A 25,793-nucleotide genomic window follows, 5' to 3' on the forward strand; every position below is an offset into this window, starting at 1 on the left:
AACCAGTGGGCCAGGGAAGAGCAAAAATATGAACAAAGGAGTCAAGACCATGATGGGGAAACCCACAGAACCAGCTGACCCAAGCTAGTGAGAGATCACTGACTCAGGTCTGACAAATGGGGAATCTGCATAAGACTGAACTTGACTCCCTTAATATAGGTGACAATGGTGTGATTGGCATAATATATGAGGCCATTTGGTTCAAGACCTAACAGGAATGTACAAACTGACTTAGTGGAGGCCATTCTGTATGGTGAGATAACACACCCAGCCTAGACACAGGGGTGTGGAGGTGAAGAGGTGCCTTGGTCCTGCCTGAACTAGACTTAGTAAACTTCCCATTGGAGGCCTTACCCTTTCCTGGAGCAGATAGAAGGAAGGGGGAATGGATGGTGTGGGAGGAAAGAAGAGAGGGGGAACTGGGATTGGTCCATCATTACTGGACCCTCACCAAACTCTTCTCACAGATCCTGCAATTGCCCCGAGTCATGGAGTTATTGTTCCTCAGGATGATGCCTTTCATAAACTCCAGCAGGTCATAGATAGAGTATATGTTAGGGTGAGACAACCCAAGCCCCAGAATATGGGTCTTGGTGGTAGCTCAGCTGTTTGGTCTGGGCCACAGGGATTGCCTCCCTCAGGCAAGTGGGAGAATAATTTCTCCTAGGCCAACTCTCCATTGGTGAGTGAAACCAGCTCTCTTGCTGTAGTGTCCAACTAGGGGGCATGGCCAGCTATCCAGGGCCAGTGAGGGGTGGGGCCAGCGCAGCCAATCTGTCAGGAATCAACAATGTATGGTTCCTATGGTCCTCCCTGTGGTAACGCAGGCCATGGACATTATCACAGACACCAACTGCGGCAGGAACACAGACCCAGGCGTGACACTTGGCAGCAGCTTGGGTCTGGACAACATTATGGCCCCATTGGCAGGACAGCCACCTTGATCAGTGTGGCCCCAGTGGCATCAAGATCCTCGGACACCAACATGGTCTCAGGTGGCTGTCCAGACTCAGGATATCTGCACAGCCCCTGGTGGCAGCAGGAGCCACAGACCCATACCCTGGCTGCTGCTAAACCACAAACCCACATATGACCTGTGACAGGAGCCTGGACCCAAAATAACACCATGTCCCCATGCAGCAGCATAAACCACTCAGATCAGCAAGGCCCTGGTGGCAGCACAGCCCTCAGACACCAATATGGCCACAGGTGACAGTCCAGGCCCCTGGCTTCAGGATATCAGGAGCCACAGACATCAACACAGTCCCTGGCTGCAGTAGAGCCATGAAATTCCTAGTTTTTGTATGTTGTATTCATTTAAAGAAATTACACATTACCCATTATGACATAGATTTTTATTCCATTTATTAATAAGAATATGACAGTTTCATTGTATCAGCACATTTCATAGAATTTTAGTTTGTATTCATTCATATTTCATTAAGTTTGTTAATAGGTAACTAGTAATTTTATTGCTTTTGGATAATGTTTCCCTTTTCTTCAAGAGATTCCAAACATATAGGTATAGTGGTATGCCTTTAATCTCAGCATTCTAGAGGCAGGCAGGGGTGGGTGTATGTCTGTGAGATCCTGGGTTAGCCTTGTATACATAGTAAATTCCAGACTACCCAGGGTTATATAATGAGAAACTGTTTTCAAAAAAAAATCTTATTTGAGATATTCATTAATGAAATATACAAGTCCAACTGTGTCCTTCACTCTTGGTAAATAATACTTTTTTGAATTTATGTCCACATTTTTCTGGATCTTCTATAAACACAACACTATCACCTTCCCTTTCTGATTTCTCTAATATATTATTCTTTGTACAAAAGATATTACTAAAATTGAACATTTTTAAAAACCCTGTCCTGATTCAAATACAGTTTTTCAAATAATTTTAGAAACATTAAAGAATTTATCTCATCAATACTATGTCCTTTTAATATTAATTTGACAACACACTTTAATATACTGCTAATTTACTTATCTATAAACATGTAAGATCAAGTTTCACAAAACCATTTATACATTTATTTATTTATTTTCTTATTTTACATATCAATCCCATTTCCCTCTCCCTCCCTTACAAAACAAGTTTTAAATCAAGAAAATTTGATGAATTTACATTCATGTGAATTGATTTTTTCTGCCATAGCTCTGTTGAACCCCTTGAAAATGCAAATATCAAGTCTAGCTCTCTCTCAGATAAAATATGTAAAATTTTCTTTTGCCTGTAACATGTGCCTATCAAAAAATAAAATAAATGATATATTTCCCAAGTAGAGACTTGTTCAGCTTTCTCCTCAGTCTCCCCACATCTGAGTCATGATGATTTTCTTCTTAACAACATCCCATCCCAAACTTCCCACAAGGAACTTACTCTTAGAGCTCTGGGCTAATGAAGGGGGCCCTGGGACTCTTGGTCACCCCTGCCAAGTGTGACGCACCTCCAAACCAAGAGGGGAATAACTGCAAATACTCTTCTTTCTCAACAGATTTGAGAATTAATAACTTATCAATAATTTCTCACTGTTAACTCCATAAATGTTGAAAATTCTTCCGTTACCTAAAAATGTCTCTTAAATGACTGTCTTCATCTCCTGCCTCCTGCCCAAGACTTGTAGGTGAATCAAGTCAGTGTGAAGAGCCAGAAGGAAACAGAACATTGAAGTCACAGAAATAATCTTTAGGGTAGGGCCTGGTGAAATGGCAAAGTGTTTAAAGGCTTGCTGCTTTTTCAGAAGACTCAGATTTGGCTTTCAGTATCCAAATGGTGACGTTGACTCACAACCATCTGCAACTCAAGTTCCAGGTGACTGATCTGTCACCTTCTTCTACCTTCCCACCCCCCATGGACACAGGCATTCACTAGGTACATATAAATGTAGGCAAGACATTTAGATATATAAAATAAAAGTAAATCAATATTTCAAAACACAAGAATCTTTGGACTAAACATCTTGATGTTGTCTTTCTGACTTCCCACACAGCTCTAGTGACTTAAATCTAGCTGTGAATTGACAAGACAAGGTGAGTTGATAAGAAGTGATGTGTTCAATCGCCAGTATCCAAGACATCTCTCATTCCATGATGCATAAACAGATCTCGTGGTAAGAATTCTGACAATAGCCTCCATATTAGTATTCATCAATAAATGGATAGTTGGGATGTTCATCAAAACTACAATTATAAAAAAAGAATGCCTGATGTAAGAAATCAACTCTTTCTTGTTTTAAAGAAGGGTAAGTTCAAATGTTGGTCAGTACTAAAGGCTAGTTCAAGGTGTTCTAGTTCCTGCTAACAAGTTCACTTCCTTTTTACTAATCAAACACAGTGTTTGCATAATGTACTGTAAAACTTTATGTCAACCTGACACAAACTAGAGTTATTGAGGAGAGAGAGCCTCGATTGAGAAAATGTCTCCATAAGACCCAGCTATCAGCAAGCCAATAGAGCATTTTCTTAGTGATTGATGTGGGATGCCACAATCCATTGTAGGTTGTGCCATCCCTGGGCTGATGGTCCTGGGTTTTATAAGAAAGCAGGCTGAGCAAGCTATGTAGAGCATACCAGTAAGCAGCACTCCTCCATGTTCTCTGCACCATCTCCTGCCTCCAGGTTTCTGCCCTGCTTGAGTTCCTACCTTCAATGGTTTTTATGATGAACTGTTATATGGAAATGTGAGTAAAATAAATCCTTTCCTCCCCAAGTTGTTTTGATAATGTTGTTTCTTCACAGCAATAGCAATCCTAGCTAACACAGGTAATTAACATATTAAGTTTATAAATGGAACTTCTTTCAGACAGGGTCTCACATATCCCAGGCTGGCCTCAAACTCAGCTGACAATGGCTGTGAACTTCTGACCCTCCTGCCTCCACCTCCCAGTGCTGTGGCTATAGCTGTGTACAACCATGCCCAATTTAAGAACTTTGAGTTCCTTATTCTGGAAACATACTCTGTAATTTAGTGACTGGTGATACAAAATATAATTGACAAAGATCATTCTTTATAGTTAAACATATAAAAGACAGCAATAATTCTTCTCTGCTTGCCATTCTCTCTACCTTTGCATTATTCTTAACTTTTTTCTATACCAATAAAAAATTATTAATGGTTTATCTGCTATTCTCCTGAGCACATATAATTTTAATTGAACTATTCTTACTTTATACACCATTCCATTATTATTATTGTGAATTTAAATTCCCATGAGCACTCCCTGCCTATGTTCATTTATAGGGTATGTCTTGTCTCAGTTCCCACAACCTTACAAAAGTAAGGAAAAGTAGAGACCATTTGTTGGCTTCAAATTTCTTCCAACAATGGGAATATCTCCAATATCTTTCTTCTGTTTCTTATCTCACTAATTTAACACATCTCTGTTCTCTGCATTGAGATATCTACATTTCTGAAAACAATAGTTTCTACTCGCCTCACAAAGAAAAACTGATTTTATACAAAGTGGCATTTGAGTGCTGAACAAAGTTGAGGAAAAGGAATTGTGAGACTTGAATCTATTAAAAACATCAAATTGACAAGGTACAATTAACAATTCCATATGAAGTAGATATGAGAGTCTAAGACTATGGTGTTTGATCTGGTTAACAAAAAATTTAAAGAAAGAAAGAAAGAAATGAAGGAAGGAAGGAAACACTGAGATATGTGGGAGCAGATATCATAAGCTAGCATTTAGAAACATTGAATTCAGCTAAAGTGTATGCCCCATGCCATAGCTGTAGATGACAGAAGCCTACACAGTGCTTTAGTTTTAACAGACATTGTATTATCCAGAAAGTTCAAGGGATTGAGGCATGCAGAGGGCATATGTGGAAATCAAGCTGACCCTGATTCCACCAAGGAAAAAGAGCTCTGGAAGACAATCAGTAAGAACTCCTAAAGCAACTCATTCCTAGCTCACACTAGCCTTTGTCTTGTGTATATCAAGGTAACTTTTAACACATTACAGTTCTACTCAGAAAACAAATTGGAGAAATGTATTGATCAAAGGTACTTACAAATGTGCAGAATTGTATCTTAAATTTCTGTTCAAGCCATCTAGGACTTTCATGTCCTCTGTAGTCAACTGGAATTCAAAAACCTATCACAGAATTAGAAATTTTATTACTTTTATATTTTACATATTGCTAGTCTGGGAAACTCAAGTAAATTCAACAGAGTGGTGCAGAGGTAATATTGAAAACACATGAGACATATAGCAAATCTCTTCAAGAAACCAAGCAAAACATTCAAACTATTAAGGAGCAATATGTGGAAAGGAAATAAAGCCACGTTAGACAAACCAAGGAGAAACTAGGAAAGAAACAAATGAACTTAAACGCCTACAATCCACACCTCCAGAGAAGCTAGGAAACAAGGAAAATCCTAAGAGAGACATACATGGTCCACCAGAGAAGGGGAAAGGGATAAGATCTCCTGAGCAAATTGAGAGCCCAGGGGGAGGGAGAAGAAAGGAGTTAGGAGAAAGATAAGGGGAGAAGAGGATGGGGGAGGAGGACATGAGGAAGCAGGAAGATTAAGTCAGGGGAAGAATAGAGGAGAGCAAGAAAAAAGATACCTTAAGAGAAGGAGCCATTATAGATTTAAAGAAAAATCTGGCACTAATGAAATGTCCAGAGATCTATAAGGATGATCCCAACTAAGAATCTAAGCCATAGTAGAGAGGCTACCTTAAATGTCCTTCCTCTACAATGAGATTGATGACTACCTTATATGCCATTCTAGAGCCTTCATCCAGTAGCTGATAGAAGCAGAAAGCAGACACCCACAGCTTAGCACTGAGATGAACTCCTTGAATCCAGTTGCAGAGATGGAGGAGTGGCCAGGCTGGGAAAACCCACAGAAACAGCTGGCCTGAACAAGGAAGAGCTCATGAACCCAAGACTGACAGTTGACAAACCAGCATAAGAGCAAAAGAGGACCCCTGAACATAGGTGTCAATTAGGAGGCCTGGTCAGTCTGTGGGGCCTCTATTAGTGGATCAGTATTTATCCCTAGTGTGTGAATGGACTTTGGGAGCCCATCCCACATAGAGGGATACTCTCTCAGCCTGGACACACAGGGGAGGGTTGTGGGAGATGTCAGTCTGTAAATATGTTTCTCTTATTGGTTAATGAATAAAGCACTGTTGGTCAATAGGAAAGCAAAAATAGGCAGGATTAGGAGACTAGGAGGAGAGAGGAAGAAGTGGGGAGGACTTACAAGATGTAGGACCAACAGAGTAGAACCCCAGGTTCTCTCTCTGGTAAGCCATGACCATGTGCAAACTTAGATTAATAAAAATGGGTTAATATTTAAGACAGAGCTAGCCAATAAGAAATGCTAATAACAGGCCAATAGCTTTGTATCTAATACAGTATCTCTGTGTGTTATTTGGGGCTGGAGAGTCTATGGGACCAGGCTGGTGGGAAAAACTGCTTATAATAGGAGGGCCTAGGTCCTACCCTAAATCATGTGATAAACTTTGATGATCCCCCGAGGAAGGCCTCACCCTCCCTGGGATCAGAAAGGGGATGGGATTGGGGGCTGGTGGGGGGCATGGAAGGATAGGAGGTAGAAGGAACTGGATTGATATGTAAAATAAGATTGTTTCTAATATAAATAAAAAATACTTTTAAAACTGAATTTTAACAACAGAGTTTAATACAATATATGCACAGAGACTCCTATGTCCCATTAGAAATGAGAAAATAAGTTTTATATATTTTACTTTATAAATTATCAAATGCTAATGAAGTCATCAGCAAAAAGCATAGGAACTTGCTTCAAAGGTGTTATCTAAATTTGAGTTATGTTAAGCATCCAAATTATCACTAGCTCCCAACATGTTCAGACTAATGAGTTTATGAATCTAAAGTACTGCTGAAAATTGGAGCAAAAGACAACAGAAAATTAGTATCCTTACAGCTAAAACTATTAAAGATGGACTGTGATGTTGAAGTATAAATCACAGAAACGCTTTCCCCCCTCTCAATTGTTGCTTTCAGTGATAGTTTTAAACCAGCAATAGAAAACTAACTAGGTCATTCAGTAACCCCAATGTCAGCCATGTACAAGAGGGACTCTGTGTCAAACAAGGTGAAAAATAAGAACTGACACCCACAAGGTTGTCCTCTCATATCCAAACATACATCATAGCCTGTCCATACAGAAACACACAGGGGGTGGGGGAAAAGATTTTAAATGAATAACAGATGAAAGGAAATAGCAGACATTTCTAGACTACTCTACCCCCACAACTGTGAGTAATGAAGTACATCCTAAACTAGTTAGCTAAAAAAGAAAGAGAAAACTACAATGAAGGAGAGCTTAGACAACAGCCCAATAAATAGAGAAGCCTCACTATCCTGCAAATGAGAAAACTCCAGATCAACAAAATGGTACAGGCAGTAAAAGCACTTGTGGAACATGCCTGAAGATTTGAACTCAGTCTTTGAAATCCATGGCAGAAAGAAAAGTTAACTCCTGAAAAGCTGTCACTGATCTCTACATACACATCATGGCACATACACACACACCACTCACAATTTTAAAAGAGTCTAACAAGCACAAAGATGTTCTGAGAGATCACAAAAGACCCACGTTAAGGATATGTGCCTGGCTAGTCTTGTGTCAACTAGACATAAGCTAAAGTTAACTGAAAGGAGGGAACTTCAATTGAGAAAACACCTCCATAATATCCAGATATGATGTGTTTTCTTAATTATTGATTGGTGAGAGTTACCCACCCATTGTGGGAGATGCCATCCCTGGGATGGTGGCCCTGGGTTCTATAAGAAAGGAGGCTGAGAAAGCCATGAGGAGCAAGCCAGTAAGCAATGTTCATTCATGGACTGCATCAGTTGTTGATTCCAGGTTCCTGTCATGTTTGAGTTTCTGTCCTGACTTACTTTGATGGGAAATGTGATGTGGAAACATAAGCCAAATAAACCCTTTGCTCCCCAAGTTGTTTTTGGTCATGATGTTTGATGACATCAATAGTAACCCTAAATAAAACAGGATATTTCACAATGCTTCAAGGCCTACAGCCCTGTCATCACCTGCATGAAATCTTTGATCCTCTTCTCATTGAAACTCCTGGCAAGGACCACAATTCCACGCTGCAACAGGTAACGAAGGGCAACCAATGCTGGTGTTTGTTTGTACTTTTTTGCCATGGCACAGATAACTGGATCATCTAAGAGAACTGGACTGTTTTGGTCCACCCTGGAAGACAAGGTAAAATACTGAACTCCAGAAAGTCAAATTAAGCCTTAATAACAGAAGGCTTACAAAACAGGCATATACTCCAGACCATAGATATGCAACTGTTCTCCTTGGGCCAGTAAAGTCAATATCATCTCAGGTCTTCTCATAAATTTACATACCAGCCCCTCTACATCAGTTGAGAGATAGATCTAGAAAGGTTTTATAGAACTAAATATATTTCAACAATGATATTTGAAATTCATTGTTCTCTTTGTTACCTACCATAATGGGTCTCGTGAACTTCCCAGTGTACAGTAGGCAACCATAGCGATGTCATTTGACTTGCAATATTCCAGCATTTTGCTCTGGTTGAGATAAACATGACATTCTACCTGATAGGAAACAATCAGATTATATAAGATTTTGTATCAATACAAAAGGGAGAGATGACAAAATTAAACAACTTAAAATTTTAAAAAGTATACATGAAATTTGAAGTAAAAAAATAACATTAAGTAGTAATAACTTTAACAAAATAAATTTCATTCTTTTTTCTTGTAGAAAACTTTTTTAATATATATCTGAGAAGAAATAATTCTATGGACCAGTTCTTGAATGCTGAATAATCTTATCCAACTCATAAAGCCTTGGCAGATTTTATAGTTGGAATGGGGAAAGTATAATTGTAAATTTGCATACTAAATGAGAGTAGAAACAAGAATTTAGCCACAGACTCATGATGTAATTGTGAAGACAAAAGAGCCAGTCTGATAGGATCTATATTAAGGTAGGAAATCCATTAAGTCCATCATAACACAGAGAAAAGAGAAAAAGAGTAACCAAATCAATTTGTTCATGCTCTCTTTCATGGTGACAGTTCAGTTAGAACATAGGCAAACTATAAATGTTTATATTATCTCATATAAACTTGGCTTTTATCTTGATGTGTCAAAAAATTATAGCAAAGTATCATGTAAGAAAAATAAAAGGGGCTAGTGAAATGACTTAGCTGCTTAAGGCACTTGACATCAAGCCTACTGACCTGATTTCAGTTCAGTTCCTGTGACCCACATTTTGGAAAGAGAGAACCAACCAATTCCTATAATCCTCTAACTTCCACATATGTGCTGGTGTGTGTGTGTGTGTGTGTGTGTGTGTGTGTGTGTAAACAATTAATTTGCTGTCAGAAAGCAGAAAGGAGTGGGCTGTAATGTGTGTGGTCAGGCAAGAGGTCAGCTCAAAGTGCTCTGCCGAAAATTTCCATCATGATTTTGCCGTAACTAAAATCTAGATGAATTTGATTGCATTCAGTTAATTTCCCTATAGCTATGACTATGGTTAATATATCTAAAATCAGATGTGTCAGAACCAAGAGTACAACAATCTAACATTCATGTTTGTACAATCAATCTTTTACTGTGGCTCCATCATTCTTTACAGCCCACACTGTCTTTCTAGGACCTTTCTTTCTGTACACAGTTCCCTACACAGAATCTTTCTTCATTCAATTGTTTCTCATAGATAGAGAAGTACATCTTCTTCTCAATGGCCACACTATAACTTCTTCCTCCTTTGTTTGCCTTTTCCTGATATATTTTTATGTCCAATTGGCCCTAAGTTAGCCCCAATGTTCTACTGTCTTTCTCATGGACTTCTATGTCCTCTCAGAAAGATTCCACTTTTAAAATTTCTGCCCCATGAAGGTAAAATAAACAGGACTAGACAACAAATAGATACAAGTCAGTGGTACAAGAAGAACAAATGTAAGCATAAAAGGCCAAGGAGCAGGAAGGACTCACCTGATTGCACACAGGCTTGTACTTGAGTCCTGGTTTGTTCAGGATCATCTCCAACTGCCTGCGGTTAAAGTTGGACACCCCAATGGACTTGGTCAGTCCTGCATCTTTACACTTCTCCATGGCCTGATATGAAAGAGATAGTGAAGGATACATTGTGCAGTTGTTCTTGAAAGCAGGGACACTTTCAAGAAATGCTGGCATTGACTATCTAGAAAGAAGTAATTTGTGGAGAAAATAAGGAACAGAGAAAGTAAAAACAAACAATGCCCGTGTCCTTAAGAAATAGGTGACATGAGAGGCCAGGCCAGCATCATAAAAACCAGGTAAGCCATCAACCCAACCAACTCCCACCTGTCCCACCAGCATAAGGTCAGCTCCCCTCCTCTCCTTGCCATATGATCCCTGCTGACACATCTGGCTGAAACCTTCCAATCCCCAGAGGCCAGGTCAGCAACTTGAACACCAGGTAAAACTCTCCACCCCATCCCTGCCTGCACAACATAACCCCAACCACACCACCTCTCCTCATCATCACTTCCTAGCCCACACCTCTGGATGCAGTCTTCCACTCCCCAGAGGCCAGACCAGCACCATGAACTCACTGCCCCTCACCCCACTTGTGTTTGACAAGCATAGCTCCAACTATCCCTCCTCTCCTTATCATCATATCTTGGTCCATACCTCTGGTGGAAGCCTTCTACCCTATCAGAAGCCAGACAAGAATCTTGATCCCCAGAGAACAGACCAGCTTCTGAACCGCAAAGACCAGGCTTACTCCCTAAAAACCTGGCAGAAGCCTCCTACCGCACTAGCAGCCAGGCCAGCATCTGAACCCCAGAGGAACAGAACCAGATAAGATGTCATGAAGAAGGTGTTTACCAGCTGTAGGTGTTCCTTGCTAGAGTTTATTGGGTTGCTTATGTAAACTATCATATCATCTGCAAATAGAGACAGTTTGACTTCTTCCTTTCCAATTTGGATTCCCTTGATCTCCTTTTGTTGTCTTATAGCTTTAGTTAGAACTTCAAGTACAATATTGAAGAGATATGGAGAAAGAGAGAAGCCTTGTGTTGTTCCTGATTTTAGAGGAATCGGCTTAAGTTTCTCTCCATTCAGTTTGATGTTGGCAGTTGGTTTGCTGTATATTGCTCTTATTATGTTTAGGTATGTTCTTGTTATCCCTGATCTCTCCAAGACCTTTATCATGGAAGGGTGTTGAATTTTGTCGAAGGCTTTTTCAGCATCTAGGGAGATAATCATATGGTTTTTCTTTTTCAGTTTGTTTATATTGTGGATTACGTTGATAGATTTTCATATGTTAAACCATCCCTGCATTCCAGGGATGAAGCCTATTTGGTCAGAGTGGATGATTTCTCTGATGTATTCTTGAATTCGGTTTGCCAGTATTTTATTGAGTATTTTTGCATTGATGTTCATCAGGGATATTGGTCTGTAGTTTTCTTTCTTAGTTGTGTCTTTGTGAGGATTAGGTTGTGCTCAACATCCTTAGCTATCAGGGAAATGCAAATCAAAACAACTTTGAGATACCATCTTACTTCTGCCAGAATGGCTAAAATTAGAAACACCAATTAGGACTCATGCTGGAGAGGATGTGGAGAAAGGGGAACACTCTTTCACTGCTGGTGGGAGTGCAAACTCATACAGCCACTTTGGAGATCAGTATGGTGGTTCCTCGGGAAAATGGGAATTAGTTTACCACAGGACCCAGCAATCCCCCTCTTAGGCATATACTCAAATCATCCACAACTATGCAACAAAGACATCTGCTTAACTATGTTCATAGCAGCACTATTTGTAACAGCAAGAACCTGGAAGCAACCTAGATGCCCCTCAATTGAAGAATGGATAAAGAAGATGTGACATATCTACACAATGGAATACTACTCTGCAGAAAAAAATAATAGAATCTTGAAATTCGCAGGCAAGTGGATGTCACTTGAAGAAACCATCCTGAATGAGGTAACCCAGTCACAAAAAATGGAACATAGTATATACTCACTCATATATGGATTTTAGACCTAGAGCAAAGGATCATCAGGCTATAATTCACACCACCAGAGGAACTAGGATACAAGGTGTATTCTAAGAGATTCATATAAAGTCCCTCACAGAAGTGGGAAGGAACAAGTCCCCCACAGCACAGGGGAAGTGAGGAGGGCAGTGAATGGAGAGAGAAGTAGGAGAAAGAGAGTGGGAGGAGAAGAAAACACGTGCGACTAGGAAGATTGAGTCTGGGTAGGAATAGAAGACAGGAGAGATGGAGAGGTCAACTAACATATAAAGGCAGACCTATAAGAATTACACCCAACTTCTTTAAAATCCAGAAGGGCCTAGACAGATAGATGTCTTGCAAACTCTTAAGAAACCACTAATGCCAGCCTAGACTAATATGCCTAGCAAAACTTTCAATAAGTATAGATGGAGAAAACAAGATGTTTCATGACAAAGTCAAATTTGAACAATATCTATCTACAAATCCAGCCCTTCAGAATGTACAAGAAGGAGAATTTCTGCCCAAAGAAGTTAACTACACCCACATAAGCACAGACAATAGATAATCTCACACCAACAAAATCCAAAGAAGATAAACACACACACACACACACACACACACACACACACACACACACACACTCCCAACAACAGCATGATAATAGGAACAATCAGTGGTCTTTAATATTTCTCAGTATCAATGGGCTCGATTCACCAATAAAAAGACACAGGCCAACACAATGGCTACAAAAACAGATCCATATTTTTGCATAAAAAAAATACACCTCAACATCAAAGATAGACATTACCTCAAATAAAGGACTGGAAAAAGATTTTCCAATCAAATGGACCTAACATGCACTCTAATGTAGCTATCCTATACCTAACAAAATAAACTTCAAACTAAGACTAATTGAAAGAGATGGAAAACATCTCATACTCTTCAAAGAAAAAACCACCAAGATTATCTCAATTCTGAACATCTATAACACACATGCAAGGGCACCCCAATTTGTAAAAGAAACATTACTAAAGTTTAAATCACATATAGAACCCTACACATTAATACTGGGATACTTCAACACTCCCATTTCACCAAAGGACAGTTCATCCAGACAGAAACTTATCATAGAAATAACAGTCCTAAATAGTAGGACACAAATGAACCTAACAGGTATCTACAGAACATTTCACCCAGACAGAAAATAATATACCTTCTTCTCAGCATCTGATATAACCTTGTCCAAAATTGACCACACACTCTGATAAGAGTCTTACAGAAATCTGGAACACAAGGGACATACCTAAATGTAATAAAAGCAACATACAGCAAGCCTATATCCAACATCAAATTAATTGGAGAGAAACTCAAAACAATTCCATTAAAATCAGGAAAAAAACAAGGCTATCAACTCTCTCCATGTTATTCAATATAGTACTTGAAGTTCTAGGTAGAGCAATAAGACAACAGAAGGAGCTCACAGGGATACAAATTAGAAAGGAAGAAGTCAAAGTACCATTGTTTGCAGATGATATGAATATATATATATATATGAATATATGTATATATATATATATGCAACCACAAAAATTATGCCAGGAAACCCCTACAGCTAAAGGGATAAATACCTTTAGTGAAGTGACTGGATACAAGATTAACAACAATAACAAAATTCAGTAGCCCTCCAATATACAAATGATAAATTGGCTGAGAAAGAAACTAGGGAAGCAACACCCTTCACAATAGCCAAAAATTATATAAGTGTCTTGGTGTAACTCTAACAAAGCAAGTGAAAGATCTATATGACAAAAACTTCAAGTCTTTGAAGAAAGAAATTTGGGGCAGATATCAAAAGTTGGAAAGATATTCCTTGCTCATGATTCAGGATAAACATAATAAAAATGACCATCCTACAAAAAGCAATCTACAAATTCAACCCCATGCCCATTAAAATTCCTACACAATTCTTTAACTTGAAAGAACAATACTCAACTTCATGTGAAAAAAAATCCAGGATAGCTAAAACAATTGTGCACAATAAAAGAACTTCTAGAAGTATCATCATTCCCAATCTCAAGGTCTACTACAGGACTGCAGTAACAAAAACCATATGGTATTGACCTAAAAACAGATATGTGTATCAAAATGTAATCAAGTTGAATACCCAGACATAAATCCACACACTTGTGGATACCTGTTTTCAACAAAGAAGCCAAAATTATACAATGAGAAAAAAGAAAGCATCTTCAGCAAATGGTGATAGAGTAACTGAATGTCAGCATGTAGAAGTATACAAATAGGTCATTATATATCACCCTACACAATATTAGATGTCAGCATGTAGAAGAATGCAAATAATAGAGCAATATGTATCACCCTACACAAAACTTAAGTACAAATAGATCAAAGACCTCAACATAAATCCCGATACATTGAACCTAATATAAGAGAAAATGGGGAATCACCTTGAACACATTGGCACAGGAAACAACTTCCTGAATAAAACACCAATAAGGCAGGAGTTAGGATCCACAATTAATAAGTGGGACCTCATAAAACTGAAAAGCTTCCATAAGGCAAAGGACACCATCAACAGGACAAAATAGCCACCTACCGAAAGGGAAAAGGTCTTCACTATACCCACATCTAACAGAGGGCTGATTTCCAAGATATATTTTAAAAACTCAAGAAACTAGACATCAGAGAAACAATCCAATTATAAAATAGGGTACAGATCTAAACATAGAATTCTCAACAGAAGAATCTCAAATGGCTGAAACAATTAATGAGATGTTCAGCATCCTTACTGATGTGGAATAATGTTCTTGTCCATTGTAAAGGTTTGTCCCTCATATTGATTTAATAAAATGCTGGACTCATAGTAGCTCACAGAGACTACACCAACATCCAGAGAGTCTGCATGGTAGTGACCTAGGTGTTCTACATATATGTGACAGTTCTGTAGCTTCGTTTTCTTGGGGGACACCTAACAGTGGGAGCAGGGGCTATCTCTGATTCTGCTGGCTTTGAGGGATCTATTCCTTATAATGGGTTGCCTTGGCCAGTGTTAACACAAGTTTAGGCGATTAATCTTACCACACCTTGATATGCCTTGTTTTTGCAAAGCCCATGGGAGGCCTGCCCTTTTTTGACTACAAGAGGAGAAAGTAGGTATAGGAGAGGCATAGAGGAGAGGGGTTGGAGGGACTTGGAGGCAAGGGAGGACAGGGAAATTGTGGCCTGGATGTAAAAGGAAAGAAGGAAAGAAGGAAGAAAGGAAGGAAGGAAGGAAGGAAGGAAGGAAGGAAGGAAGGAAGGAAGGAAGGAAGGATGGTTGAAAAGAGATTTCTAAACCTTTGGCCTCAGTTCTTCCCCATTCCTATTATTTTCCAGCAATGAATTCTTCCAATAACTCCATCAAAACCCCTTCTTATGTAAGCTACAAATGTCTAGATTGAGCAATGTATATTCCATTCTCACAGGTGGAGTCATACCTGATTGATCCTCTTAGATTCCCTTCTGTGGCCTTCTCTCACAGGACTTACCTCCCATGTGTCACGGAGATCCACTGGGTCTACCAACAGATTTCCATGTTCGTCCTTTGGTATACTCTGATCTCCAGGCTGGAATAGAATCATTCCTTTTAAAGAATTCACTGAAGTCATGTTACCATATTTGGTTAGACTGCCAGGCCCTTCAGAGTCTGGGCCATGAAGCCTTCCTAAGTAAGTAGGATAATATTTTAGATGCCTTGCATTTGGAGTGAAAAAGGACTAAAGTTTAAAGATTGGTATCCTTTAATCTCTTCTATTTTACTTATGCTTAAAAAAATACTTTTCTCCCATGGAAGGCCTCACTCTCCCTGGGAAGCAAAAAGGGGAAGGGATGGGGGTTGGGAGGGGAGCAAGGAAGGAGGGGAGGGTGAGGGAACTGGGATTGACATGTAAAACAAGCTTGTTACAAATTTAAACTTAAAAATATTATCATAAAAAATGTTTTTCTCTAAGTCCTAACAGTGTTTTGTATGACTTCAGTTACTATTTCAGCCCCTGTATTTCCCTATAGGAAAATGCCTATCCTTTTGGTAAATCCAATAATTATATGGACTTGGTATTTGGCAATAATTGATTATGATTTGGGTAAAACATTCCTTATCACAGTGAACATATGATTATATAAAGGCAAGCACAATTAAACTGGGCCATACACAGACTTTCTTTTCAGGATTAATGTAGGTTAGATGCAGGTTAGAAAGCCAGAGTAGCTCTCAAATTTTACCAGTCATGAATTTTGAATTGTCACAAGACCATATCTTCTACCAATAGCAAATGAGAGCCCCAAACTAAATAAACAATATGTAGAGATAAGGAGTGAAGAAATTATTTCTGAAGCTGATGCTATTCATACCTTTAAATGTGGTCATGGCTTGGACTTCCCAGTTATGTAATGTAATAGCTTGAGTTTTTCACATAATTTTATAGCAAGAATTCTGCATAACACAGTTATTAAGGGCTAAATGCCATCTAAAAAGCCCCACCACCATGAAACTATCAAGAGAAATAATGTTCAATTACCAAATCTCCAAGGGCTGGTAGTATGAGAACCAGAGGTTCAAGTTTGCTTTCTATTGCACCATGACCCAAAAAAAAAATGGGGAAGAAGGGGTTTATTTGATGTCTTATACTTCCAGATCACCGTCCATCATTGAGGAAAGTCAGGGTAGTGATTCAAACAGAAATTGAAGCATAAAATATGGGAAAATGTGACTCACAGGTTCACTGCCTTCCTCATCCGTCAGGTGGCTTCATTATACAGGCCAGGACCACCTGCAGAGGTATGGCACTTCCCACAGTGTGTAGGTCCTCTCACATCAATCCACAGTCAAGATATTTCTCAAAGAAATGGCCTCAAGCCCCAACTGGGACCCCCCCAAGATGACACTGGGCCTTGTCAAGTTGACAGACACCCACCCAGACTGACTACACCAGATCTGCTTTCAAAATGCAATTAATTGTGAGAAATTATGTGACCTCATTGTAGAGCATATGTATGGCAGTTTTACTAATCTCAAAAATTGCATGTAAATACCTTCAACAGACTAAGAGGAACTGAGGAGATGAAGAGGAGGTAAAGCATTGGACTTGAAAGCCTAAGGACCCGAGTTTGACCATCAGAACAAACAGAAGACAGTTTAAAGCCAGGTGTAGTGGTACATGTTTTCAATCCTAGGACTGGGAAGTGGATACAGATAGATTCCTGGGGCTAATTTTCCAGTCAATCCAGCCTATTCAGAATTCTAGGTCAGTGGAAGGCCTTGTCTCAAGCAAATTGTGGATGGCATCTAAAGAACAGTACCAGTGACTGTTTTCTGTCTTTCATATGAATAAGCACACACATGCATGTGCAGCCACACACAAGTGTACTTGCATATACATGAACACACATACACACACACACACACATATACACATACACACCAAAACTATGCCTAAATTATAGTTATTGTACATTCTCCAATTTTCTAATACAGAAAACCACAAAATTACTTTAACTATAAGATGAGGCTTGGGAATTATTGCTTAGGATTTTCATCAGAATAACCCATACATTCATTCAAGAATATAAATCTTATATTTCCACATAACTGTTGGCTATATATGGGCATCCCTAGTAAAATAATTTTGAACACAGAGATTGCTCACCTGCAAAGGTAATGGGAAATGAATAATATACAGATCAACATAGTCCAGTTGAGCTTTCTTCAGTGACATTTCCAAGCAAGATCGAACCAATTCTGGCCGATGGAAAGTGCCCCAAAGCTGCATAAGTTAACGAATAAAACTTTAAACTCAGAGTTCATCCACATTTGTTGAATTACTTCGTCTAACAAGGAAACATTTTTCTACAGTTGGAAAAAGTCCCTGCTTTTTTTCTCTTAATTGCTTTTTCACTTATAAACTTTATTGTGTGTATAGGCCAATGCCTTCACTGAGCTATGTAACTTGAACACCATTATATATTTGGTTATTGTCAGTTTCATTACTGAACATGGGATGGAATTTTTAAAGAGAAAGCGTTGTTTTCTCTAATAATAATGCTGAATTTACAAAGTAATTGGTCTAAATTGGTCTAAATCAATCATCCATTCAACCACACAGGAAGAGCTAGTACTACTCATTCTATAGATGATATATATAGATATAGATATAGATATAGATAACTGAAGGCTGTAGGAAACCCCTTTTGGAGGCATGTTAGTATGTGCTGAGTAAACTTTATCTGTGCCCTTTATGAACAAAAACTCCTGAAAAGAAGTTGTGTCTGCAGAGACTGACTGATTGGAATTTCAATATTGTGGTGAGGTTGGAATGTTGCAGGTCCAGAGGTTTATCATAGGTTAGGTCTCTGAAACAGCCATTGCTTTTTTATCTCTGTGTCAGAGCATCTTGTGACTAATAGATAAAAACCGTTGAGACTATATTAACTTATTAGACTACTAGCTTCCACCAACCCAAAACCTAAGAATGTCATCAATAGCATGTTAAGCCTATACAAAATTTCACTCATCTTAATGTACTTGCCTCTCTGGTATACACACCAATGTATTTTAAATGTGCATTGATTTGTTCTGTAAAAATATAAAACTTCATGAAACTACGTTAGTGTTAGAACATAGAATTTGGGGTAATCTAAATGTGTGTTCCTAAGCCATGGTTACTCAAAATAGCTCCAAAATAAAGTATCTCTTATTTGCTTTAATATTAGAACTATGGTTCTTAAAGACTCTATATCCTGCATATAATAGACTAGCCTTCTATGTCCTCACAGAACTTTATCTACTACCCTGGGACAAAAAGACTCCACCTGCCCAAGAAACATCTCAGGCAAGATACCTCCTCTTTTTCCCCTCCTCAACAATGAAGCTTAGGGTCCTTAGGGTCTGAAGCATTGTGCAAACAGACCCTATCTGTCCATGACCTTCTGTCTTCTGAGCACATTGGAGATAATGATGAGAAATGTTCTGTTCTTCATTGTTTCTCTCCCTGAGTTAACTGAAATAAAAGCTCCACAGAATGCCAGTAAAGGCACCCCAGAGCAGTATAACCTACAGTCCCCTGGTTCTTTTAAGTCTCAAATTCTACTTCAATTCCTCAGCAGTGGTCACTGTTGAGTCATAGTCAAGCTCAGTCTGATTTTACATTTCAGAACAGTATATTTACATGAAAGTCATAAATTTTAACTCCATAGTGATAACAAAGAAATAATTATCTATTTTTATCTTAACTTTAATATGAATGTGTGTGAATAAGAGTTATAACAATAAGTAATGATGCACGAAACATGTATTGATCCAAATGCATATTGTATGCTCAGTTCAGCTACATTAAATATGCTCACAAGTATTCCACATACAAAATACCTTTGAAGTATAGAATATATCTTTTCTCTTCACGGTACCATCTGCAATCTTGCTTCTAATGGCCTGTCCTACTTCTTCTTCTATTTTGTACATATAAGCAGAATCAATATGGCGGAACCCAGCATCTATAGCTATTTTGGTAGCCTTGATAAGTTCATCCTTAGGAACCTAAAGGAGCAATCAAAAATAGTATTTGTGTAATGAAAGACATTTCAAACACAAACAATGGCTTTCCAGGGAATCAACTTATGCTTTGAGTTGTTCTGTATGTGTATCAACAAACCCATTCAAATTTCCCTGGAACCCTTCCAATCAGCCCCAGAGGTAGGTGTCCCCCAATATGCTCAGTCCACATCAATGACTGAATCACTGGCACTAGGAACCCTGTAAAATATCTGCCAATTCAGTGATTTGATCAAAAGACTCACATGCATAATTGAGGCAATACAGGAAGATAGGAAAACTTACAGGGATGGGAATACAGGAAGAAAATGGAGCCTATTCCCCTGGAGTCTGGTTGAAGCCTTTAACCAGCTGAGAATCAAGAATTCTAGCACAGTTAGAAATGTGTGCTGTGTTTGCTATAATATTACAGCACTTCTTTCATATTCAGATATATAGAGTTAAAACAAGTTTCTTTGATGCCCATCTTCCTTTCTGACATAATTGGTGTTAACAGGAGCATTGTGTCTCGTGGTCATGAAAAATCCTAAATAAACAAACCATTTTAAATGCCATATTCTGTAGGTCTTTGAAAGGTTTGAAGAATATCCATCCATCTCAAATATATCTCTGTATATCTAGAAAACTACTAATACTGTAAGTTTTTACTATTAAAATGACTATAGTCTGTATTTTGTAATTATACATTACATTTTTAAATGAGCTGCATAAACAAGATACCTAAACAATGGTAGAAAATATACATATAACAAAACTGACCTTAAAATTTTATCAATAAACTAAAATCCATACCAATGCAAAGTATTCATTTCTATACCATATTCCCTTTTTTCTTTAGAAAGAGATTGTGACCATTAACCATTTATAGCCAACCCCCTTTAAATCAAAACAAACATTTATAAACAATATTTGGGAATATGGACACAGTTCTCTCCAAACTGCTTCTTGCTGATTTTTGGGTACTGTCAATACAAAGGGGATCGTGAAAACCTAGAGCCCTGGCCAAATCCTGAGTGTAGTAGTCTGTGAGGCTGCATTGTCTCAGCTATTTAGGATGTTGAATCATCTGGGCCACTGCTTCAGGGGGTCTTGCTCAATCAAACCATATTAGTAGGGAAAGAATCCATAGCTTTTCATCTTCAGTGGAAATAAAAGCAGAACTTCTTTTCAAAAGTAACATGTCCTTAAATTTAAACTTTGAAGTCAAGGCATTTTCTTTATTATTATTATTATTACTATTATTATTTTACATGTTAATCCCAGTTCCCTCTCCCTCCCTCTCTTCCTCTTACATATTGACCCAGCTCCCTCTCCCTCCCTCCCTTCCTCTCTCCCTCCCCCCACTCCACATGTAGAGTGATGCCTTCCAGGAGGGGTCATCTAAGTCTGTCAAGTCATTTGGAGTAGGGACTAGGCCTTCCCTCCTGCCTCTAAATTAAGGGAGAATCCCTCCATGGGATACTCGCAAAGTCCTTTTGGGCATCAGGGATACATCCTGGTTCCACTGTCAGTGGTCCCTTTGACTGTCCAGGCCTTCTAACTGAGACCCATATTCAGGGGGTCTGAGTCAGTCCAATGCTGGATTCCCAGTCTGGGGGCCCATTAGCTCCTCCTTGTTCAGGTCAGCTGTCTCTGTGGGTTTCTGTAGCCTAGTCTTGTCCTCCTCACTATCTGGATTCCAATTAGGCTGTGTTTAGTTGTGGGTGTCTGCTTCTGTTTCCATTAGCTACTAGATTGGCTACTACAGATTGGTGCTACAATGTGGAGCTACAATAGATGGCTAATACATTTATCTGTCTGTTGGTTCAGGACCAGAACAAACATAAAGGAGAGAGAACAACATTCAATATTTTCCTTTCACAGTCCATTGAAAACCTATCTCATGATTGACTTGCAAAACAGGAACTTTAAAAAAAATCTTGTTTTGCTGAATGATGATTCATCAAGATACATTTTCATCATAGGTTTCATGATGAAGTGGGTTCAGCAGTCATTTCCAATTTATCTTTTGCCTTAGATCATTAATGAAGTCTAAAAAGTGAGTTATGTTAGGATTTGACCACTATTTTTTTACTTATGGAATTTTCACAGCTTAACAAAACAGGAATAATTAAACAGACTGATACTATGCCAAATATGAATCTCACCTGCACATGCATTTGTACAGGTCACAGAAATAATGCTATTTCTTATTAACACCTGATTTTGATTTCCCTTCACCCATGTCAAGTTGCTCACAACTGTCTATAACCCCAGTTCCATGGAATACCACACCTTTTGGCCTCAAGGTCTCCCTCCCATACCCCCTGCATACATACATACATACATACATACATACATACATACATACATACATGCATACATACATACATGCATACATACATTGAAATAAATATAAATCTTTCAAAAATACCAACAATGATGACATTAAATGTACATGCAACACAAAATGCTGTATTTAATACAAATACAATGAAATAATAATGCTATGAATTATTAAAACAGTTACATTAACCCCCAAATGTCACATAGAAATATCTATTTACATAAATATTTGGTCTGGTCCTATTGTGAGAGAAAATGTTCTTAAGAATAAAACACGCATCATCTCTACTATCTAAAAGTATTAATAGTATCCTTATGTTCAATGTGGCAACTGGCACCTTTAACTTCACCATTTTTCATTTAAAAATGCAATAAGAGAAATTGTATACTTTAAATAGTGTTCTATATGCATAATTTATAGGTATGTTACATAATTTTAAGAAAAAACTATTTATGAAGAAAATAATCAAAATGAGTTTTTTATGATACATGGATCTGATTACCAACAAAGTAATAAGAATTAAAAAGAGTTACAGATTTTTTCTAATTTTTTAATTATTTGTGTGTGTGTGTGTGTGTGTGTGTGTATGTGTGTGTGTGTGTGTTGTACGTCTGAGATCTGAAGAAGATCTATCTATGAGTGTCAGTTCTTTCCTTTCAGCATTTGGATTCTAGGGATCAATCAAACTCAAGTCATCAAAGACCCCACACATTTTTCCAGGAATTGATTTGCCTGGTGTAGCCAATATTCCTAAAATATTATAATATTCTTCTTTGACAGTATTTTTTCCATTAAAATTTCTTTTCATCTTATGCATGTGATTGTTTTGTCTATGCATCACTTGTCTGGTGCCAGCAGGGACAAGATGAGAATGTTGAATGGCCCAGAACTGGGATTATAGACATTTGTAAGGCACCATGTAAGTGCTAGGAATTTAAACCAATTCCTCTGCAAGAATAGCCAGTGGCCTTAACTACTGAGCAATTTTTCCAGCTCCAAGTTTTCCCTCTGGACTCCCTTGAAAACACCCTTGTCCTTATCTAAGTTGTACTGACCTCTACAGGTTTACTGAGACTGTTGCTGTTGTAATATATTTGTTGTTTACCTCTCTTTCAATTTATGTATGCTATGAAGTAAAGTTCCTATCAAAAGAGGTCAAGATATCTCTGTGATACAGGAGAAAACTGCAACTCAAGATTTAAGAGCTGGTGCTTGCCACTCCCTGAATAAATATATGATAAAATCAGAATGGAGACATTTTCCCCATGAGAACCCCCTGCAGTATTTTGATTCAAATGTCATGAATATGATCATGGAGCAAGAATTTAGAGTTGTTTTGTTAAAGTACAGTACACTCATAAAATGTTGTGTTTGCTTTTTAGGTATAGTAAAAGTGGAAAGCAACACTTATTTCATCACACATCTGGAATTTGTGCTGTGGCACTCAGCTCCTGCTCCTCGGCAGAACACAATAAGCTCATCACTTTCTATAAACTCTATCAAGAATATTTTGTCTGGACCATATCTACCAGAGAGGAGTAATTATTTGAATCAGAAATAATCCATGTCACTAATCCCTTTGCAATCAAAGTCAACAACAGTAACACTGATTGCTGCTTTCCACTCATTGCCAAACAGGCTGAAACTAATGGATAAACAGAACCCAGAATAAACAGTACTGTACACATGATAAGTCCCCAAGAAACAATAACAAGACTGCCTTCTCTATGACATGTGGATAGCTCTGATCTGGAGATTCTGTGACTCTCAATCAAACAGAAGAAAATCTGAAAGTCCGTTCAGTTGCCACACATCCTTAATGCTTTTTTATAAACCCTTATACCCAAGACACAATGATTACCTTATCAGGTACAGTGGTTCCAAACCCCAGTACAGGGATGAAGTGACCATCATTTAGTGCCACACGCAGAGATGCAGAATTCATAGCTTGTTACTCATACAACTAAGTCCTTGAGTCTTCTGACTGCACAGGGTACAGACCAGAAAAATGTGACAGCTCCTTAAATATCTAGTGGAGAGTTAAACAGTGGCATGTGGGAGGAGCCACTTAAAGCAATAGTCCACAGAGAAGAGAGCTAGAGGCTGTTTACATTTGTATGAAAGTGAACTCCAATAAGTTACTAAAGGGTGAAAATGAAACCATAAATTTCTTGTAGAACAAAAGATTCTATTTACAGTCCACAGTAACTTTTTTAAATGTTAAAAAAAAAAAAAGGGAAACTGGTGGATAGTAACTGATCGATCATGTGTTACCTAGAAAGTAACTCCTATTGATGGGCTCTCATTTTCACTTGAAAATGGTATCTATTCCTCTTTGCTTCCTAAACAGTAAGATTCTCATTGCACCTTTTCCACACAGACACATGGTATCTTGATCATACTTGCCTCTCCCATGGTCCTTTTTGTTTCCTCCCTGCCCCCTATATATTCCCTTTTATACTTTAATGTCTTCAAAAACTAGACACCATCTGTGCAGAACACATCACCTTTTTGCCTATCTAAGTTGGTATGTTTATGTTTAACAAGCTGATTTTCACCTAGCTTCATGCATTTTGGTGCAAATAAAATGATTTTGTTCTTCCGTATGTATAAGTCAAGCTCCATTTCATATATACGTACATATATACACATATACATGTATGCATACATACATATATACATACATACATACATATGTCACATTTTCTTTTCTCATTCATCTACTGATTGGCCCTAGACTGATTCTATATATTGACCAATGTGAAAAGTACCTTTAAAAAACATAGATGTGTAGATGTTTTTATTATACTGACTTTGATTCTTTTAGATATATACCCAGGAACAGCACAACTAGACCAAAAGGAAGTTCTTTTTTTTTTTAGTTTTCTGAAGCTATTCATACTGATTTCCATACTGGCTGAAGTAACTGACATTCTCACCAGCACTATAGAAGGAGCCCCACCATCTCCCTTCAACAGCAGCTTTGATTTGCATTTCCTTGATTGCTATAAACACTGAACATCTTTATATTCTTTATTTGTTGTTCTAGAGCTGTTTGCTTTTTTTCATTTATGGTTAAATTGATTTTTCAATTTTTCAAATGTTCTGGATACTTATACTTTAGAAAATTAATAGCTGGCAAAGATTCCCTTGTATTTCATAGGCTGTCCCTTCACTTTGGTAATTGTTTCCTTTTCCTATTGCTTGGATTTTTCCATATTTTCTATAATCTATTCTGAGTTAGGAAGGATATCTTTTCTATTTAATGTAAGGATCTTCTTAGTAACCAGCCTGCTCTTCAGCACTTCTTCCTCTACTCCACTCAGAGAAAAGAAAACAAACTAAAGTAACAATACAGTATTTTAAAAAAGGAGGGAGCTCAGTTTGCATTGTTTCACCAGTATGTGATAATACATGCAACTAAGGCTCTGATACTGGTACAGCCACACATTCCCTTGATGGTGTGGGATGGCAGGACTTCTTGCTACACTAGCAGTTGCATTGTCTCTGAAATACATGAAAAGACACATAGCTAAGACTGCTTCTTCTAAAAATAGCATGTCTATAGAAGGAAACTCAAGCATGGCCATCTTTCACAACATGGCAAAGAGTAGCACACCTCCTTTAGAAACAGACTGTGGAAACATGATTGTACATGTTCCTCCAAAGCAATATACTATAATCCCTGAAAGTACAAATATAGGATGGGAGTGTGAGCAAGATATGATGTTAGTTGTGTAGCCTTTGCTCTGGGCAATAAGACAAGTACCTAAGCAGGCAGTCCAGGGGGGTAAAAAACTTGCCTGAAAAAGAGAGGAAGTCCAATGAGAGAAAGACATGTG

At 38.2% G+C, this 25,793-nt stretch overlaps 1 protein-coding gene across 1 annotated transcript; it reads right to left on the minus strand.

The window, feature by feature from the left end:
- Window positions 1-1,348: 1,348 nt before the first annotated feature.
- Window positions 1,349-23,938, minus strand: LOC127229803 (3-alpha-hydroxysteroid dehydrogenase). The gene is made up of 9 exons (XM_051194797.1): window positions 23,813-23,938; window positions 19,443-19,610; window positions 17,725-17,841; window positions 15,568-15,645; window positions 10,009-10,131; window positions 8,492-8,601; window positions 8,062-8,227; window positions 5,020-5,102; window positions 1,349-3,183 (listed from the first exon to the last, which is right to left on the minus strand). The coding sequence occupies exons 1-9, from the start codon at window positions 23,894-23,896 to the stop codon at window positions 3,141-3,143; spliced, it is 972 nt and encodes a 323-aa protein (XP_051050754.1). The 5' UTR covers window positions 23,897-23,938; the 3' UTR covers window positions 1,349-3,140.
- Window positions 23,939-25,793: the final 1,855 nt, after the last annotated feature.

The sequence above is a fragment of the Phodopus roborovskii genome, unplaced genomic scaffold (genome assembly GCF_943737965.1).
Source record: "Phodopus roborovskii unplaced genomic scaffold, PHOROB, whole genome shotgun sequence".
NCBI lineage: Eukaryota > Metazoa > Chordata > Mammalia > Rodentia > Cricetidae > Phodopus > Phodopus roborovskii.

Excerpts from the sequence above, each read along its gene's own strand:
- LOC127229803 (XM_051194797.1), bottom strand. The coding sequence starts at position 23,896 with ATGAATTCTGCATCTCTGCGTGTGGCACTAAATGATGGTCACTTCATC. Across the intron at positions 19,611-23,812 it reads GAACCACTGTACCTGATAAG|GTTCCTAAGGATGAACTTAT; the intron begins GTAATCATTGTG and ends TTGCTCCTTTAG. Across the intron at positions 5,103-8,061 it reads GGATCAAAGATTTCATGCAG|GTTTTTGAATTCCAGTTGAC; the intron begins GTGATGACAGGG and ends ATTCTGTGATAG.